The 3876-nt window shown below is 42.5% G+C and overlaps 1 protein-coding gene across 2 annotated transcripts; it reads right to left on the bottom strand.

The window, feature by feature from the left end:
- Window positions 1-2738: 2738 nt before the first annotated feature.
- Window positions 2739-3674, bottom strand: LOC108027090 (V-type proton ATPase subunit F). 2 transcript variants are annotated; one of them, XM_017098306.3, is made up of 4 exons: window positions 3552-3674; window positions 3411-3492; window positions 3024-3253; window positions 2739-2964 (listed from the first exon to the last, which is right to left on the bottom strand). In XM_017098306.3, the coding sequence occupies exons 1-4, from the start codon at window positions 3603-3605 to the stop codon at window positions 2932-2934; spliced, it is 399 nt and encodes a 132-aa protein (XP_016953795.1). In that variant the 5' UTR covers window positions 3606-3674; the 3' UTR covers window positions 2739-2931. The 2 variants fall into 2 exon arrangements, with proteins under 2 accessions (XP_016953795.1, XP_016953796.1); XM_017098307.3 differs by having other exon boundaries at window positions 3024-3229.
- Window positions 3675-3876: the final 202 nt, after the last annotated feature.

The raw sequence follows: 3876 nt of genomic DNA, 5'->3' as shown, positions 1-3876 counted from the left end.
CCGATTCTCCGCTCCTGCTGTCTTCAGTCAGTCAGTTAGTCGCTTATTTATTTAGTTTTCTTTCTTCCCCCTAAACTGCTAAAAAGGCGCAAAACTTGTCGCTGTGTGTCAAAAGTTCTGCCTTGGGCTTCCAGGGATCTCGTCCCATTTCTGCTCCTCTAATTCCGCCGCCAATTGATGCCATATTGCGCTCGCCCTGCTCATAATAAGGCATCTTGAAACGTTCTAATTGGATTTGAGTTAATAAAGTCGGTCCAGTGATCTTGTATAAAATGTTGAGGTTACATTTTTATATGGACGACTTATAAGTGAAACCATTTAACAAACAATGTTCAAAAAGTATTGTTTCAAAGGGATTGGGATTGAAAGAGCTTTGATTTCGAGAGCTTAATAAGTATTTCAATTCGCTCCCTTATGCCAACCCAACAAAAGCGAGTTGCATGCAATTCGAGTACGTGGCAATAAAAGGTAATTTTACCTCCCCGAGAGCCTGTCCCGCTTAGATATGGGGTATTCTATTGCATCTGCAAGTGCAAAAGCCTTGATGCTGCAGCAAAGTCTGACTTAGCTCTTTGAGCTCTCACTGGCAGCCCCTGGCCAGCGTTGGCCACTGCTGAATGCTTTTGGCAGGTGACAGCCAAACTGCAGCAACGAGCGCTTGGCAGACTTCATGTAATGCAATTACGCATACGCCGCGTGCACCCCGCCCAGTGTGACTGGCATGTGCGGCTAATTAGGTCCTAAATGCTCCACGCCATTTTGTTGTCAAAACCCGCCTGCCCGCAATAGGTGGGTGGCAAGTACTACGCGTCCAGACTTTTGACAACCCGCCAGTTTGGTGTCCCCAATCGTCACAGCTCATTAATTCACAATGCGATATTATATTATAAAAACACATCTATGAAGTTTTTGCGGATTTGTTCAGCTCGGGAAAAGTAAGGAAAGGTGAGAATAATTAGCGGATTTCGGTAATGGCAAACCTCTGCAATGATTTATGGTCAACATGAAAAAAAACTATCTAGAATTCAGTCCCAAGACCAGTGGAGCACCACTGGCCAAGTTCCTACTGAGGATCTGCACAACTAATTATAGTTCCAACTGAAATTAGTATAAATATTAATAGTATCCAAGTGACACCCATATTTGAAGTTTCCACAGGCTTCATATAATGTAAGCAAATGTACTGTGCACAGAATGTGACCATTACCGATCAGCTTTGGTCAGACCGAATTTTGCGATTTAAAGGACCTAAGTGCACAAATTTTAGCCACAGATGAACAAGTCAACTATCCTAACCATCAGATGGAACACAATGGATTAGGCAGCTGTCCCAGGAGCGGCAGGACGGATCAGAAGACTTTGAACGCAGGTGGAATATAGAAATGGCTTTGGGAATATTACTTGAGAGTTCTTTACCGGGCTAAAAAATCAGCATCAGCTGACCAATAGTCTAAGCTTCGATTTCTTCTTTGAGCTAGAGAGTATTAATGGTGACTTCAGATACGCTCCTTATGATGATTTTAGGTTGGTAAAGAGGCACAAGACTATCACTTACAAGTCCTTGGGTCTGAGTTATATCAGGGTTACCTCACAGTCGATCGAATTGATTCGTGTGATTGCGCTAACAATGCTCTGGAGGTGGTACCATTTCTGTAGTTCTAGGTAAGCAAACTTTCCTAAGTCAGTTATAAAACATGTTACCTAACAATTTTAATTTCATTATTCCGAATGGGAAGTGGCATGTCATCAGAATATCAAGGAATAAATTTGTATTATTAGCATAGTGACAAAACGATGTCCTTTACCTTTGTTGAAATGATGATAAAACCAAAGCCAAAGTAAGCAGAGTTGTTAGTTTTTATTTAAATATCCGACTAGATATAAACATAAATAGAATAAATGTAACATCAAACTCAACAGTAGAGCAGACACTTCTGCTTGACTAGACCCCTATGGTTGCTCGATCAACGAAATAAAACATGTTTTATTGGTGATTTTAAGTGTGAAACTCTTGGCTGACAAACTGAATAAAAGCGTACAGCTCCGTGGCAATTGTCTGTAAATTAATTTTCCAACTGCCTTCTGACCAAGTTTTAAGCATTTTATAGCCGAGCTTCGGGCGGCCTTTGAGTGTTGGAGGTCCGCTGAGTTGCCCGCTTATAGGCTGCGCTTTTGTGGAGCCACCAGGGATCCGACCCCGCGTTTCTGGGGATGGCGGTTCGGTTCCCGATCCGGCAAACTTGTCACTGGAGCAGAAGTTTCTGAATGCATTCTCGGCGCCAAGTTCTTGGTGCGAAAAGTTGGCGCAAAATACTTTGCTCGAATATTGTTTTCGCATGCTTTTGTTGCACTAAGCAGCCCGTAAGAAGTCGCTTTTCCCCGACTTTCCCTGCAAATGGGGCCAGATCCATCCAGACAACGTAAATTGTGCTGTCTTTTTAAGAGTTTTTATTTTGTTAGGTTTCTGTTGTGCCTTTTTCGGTTCGCCGTTTTGTTTTATTCGGTTTGGTTTTCTTCTCGCATTTTTGCCATGTATTGGCATTTCAGCGCTTATTTGTATCGTTTTCGTTCACTTTGTTGTTACTTTTGCCCTGGCTTTTCTTTCTTTTGCATTTGTTTTTGTGTGGTTGCTGTTTTCAATTTTGTTGCAAGCCAACGCATTTTTGTTGTTTTCCTCTTTTCAGATTGTTGCCGCTGCAGTTTTTTGGCAATTTCCTTAAAACGCAAAAGCTGAAAAGTTGCCTGATGTACGTATAAGCTTTATTTTCCCCATAATTTGTGTGAATAGATGTGTGTTTGTGCCTGCGTAGGTATCTTTTTCGAGAACAATTCAAACGACTTTGTAGCACTGGCATTGGCATTCGGTATGCATTCGAGAACTATGCAAATCTTTCATTAAACTCACACTTCGATACCGAAACTGATTGGCCGCTAGAAGCGCCTCTCGGGAGGGCTGAAAACGCTCTGGGGAGAGATGGGAGTGAATGGGGTTCCGACCTTGCGAACGCCGTAGGCCAACTCACTTGGGCCCGCTTCAGAATCGAGTCCTTGGAGGCCTCGTAGGGCTGCTGCTTCGAGGGAATCTCCAGCACAGTGGGCACAGCCAGGTCGTGGGCGTCGACAGTGGGGCGGATCAGGTCCGCGTACCCCTGGTTGATCAGAATGATGGCTATATCTGGCCGCCTCAGGAACTTCTTGAAGCACGCCTCAATCTGCCCGGGAGTCGTGTCTGCGAAACAACATTTGAACAATACTACAATTGAGTTACAATTAAAATAAGGCCATGTACAAAAGTATATAACATTAAAAAACAATTATTACCAGGCAATATTTGTTCAACCCGTTCAACAACATAAAAAAAATGATGTGAAATTTGTGGAACGAAATTAAATTAGTACTCAGGAAATTACCCTTCTCCACGACCATAAAATTGGTCTCACGATCCTCGCCGACTTCTCCAATACCACCGAGCAAGAAACCAACACAGGTGTCCTTAATTAAAAGAGTAGGGGTTAGTTTTATTTCAGAATAGTCCAGCAATTCACAAAGACCTCATCACCGATCACGGCCATGAGACTTCCAGTCTCCTCCGAGTGCAATGACATACTCGTATTTCTGAAGCTCTAGTAACTATTAACACAAACCCTTGAAAGTAAATGCTCGGGCCCACTGATGCAAATGGAAAAACATTTGTCAAAGGGTCTTAAATAAGTAGACTACCGCAATAAATAAAAATACATAAATCGCATTTATTCCCGCCATCAAACGATGTTTGAATAAAACATAATACATGTGCATCTGCCGCCGATGACAAAACAATTGTTTGAGTGAAATGGATGTGGAAAATTGGGAGCAGGAACTGAAAAAGGGGAAAAC

Source organism: Drosophila biarmipes, chromosome 3R (assembly GCF_025231255.1).
Source record: "Drosophila biarmipes strain raj3 chromosome 3R, RU_DBia_V1.1, whole genome shotgun sequence".
NCBI classification, from domain to species: domain Eukaryota; kingdom Metazoa; phylum Arthropoda; class Insecta; order Diptera; family Drosophilidae; genus Drosophila; species Drosophila biarmipes.
Note: the sequence above shows the minus strand (reverse complement) of the source record. Positions and strands in the feature narration are given on the sequence as shown.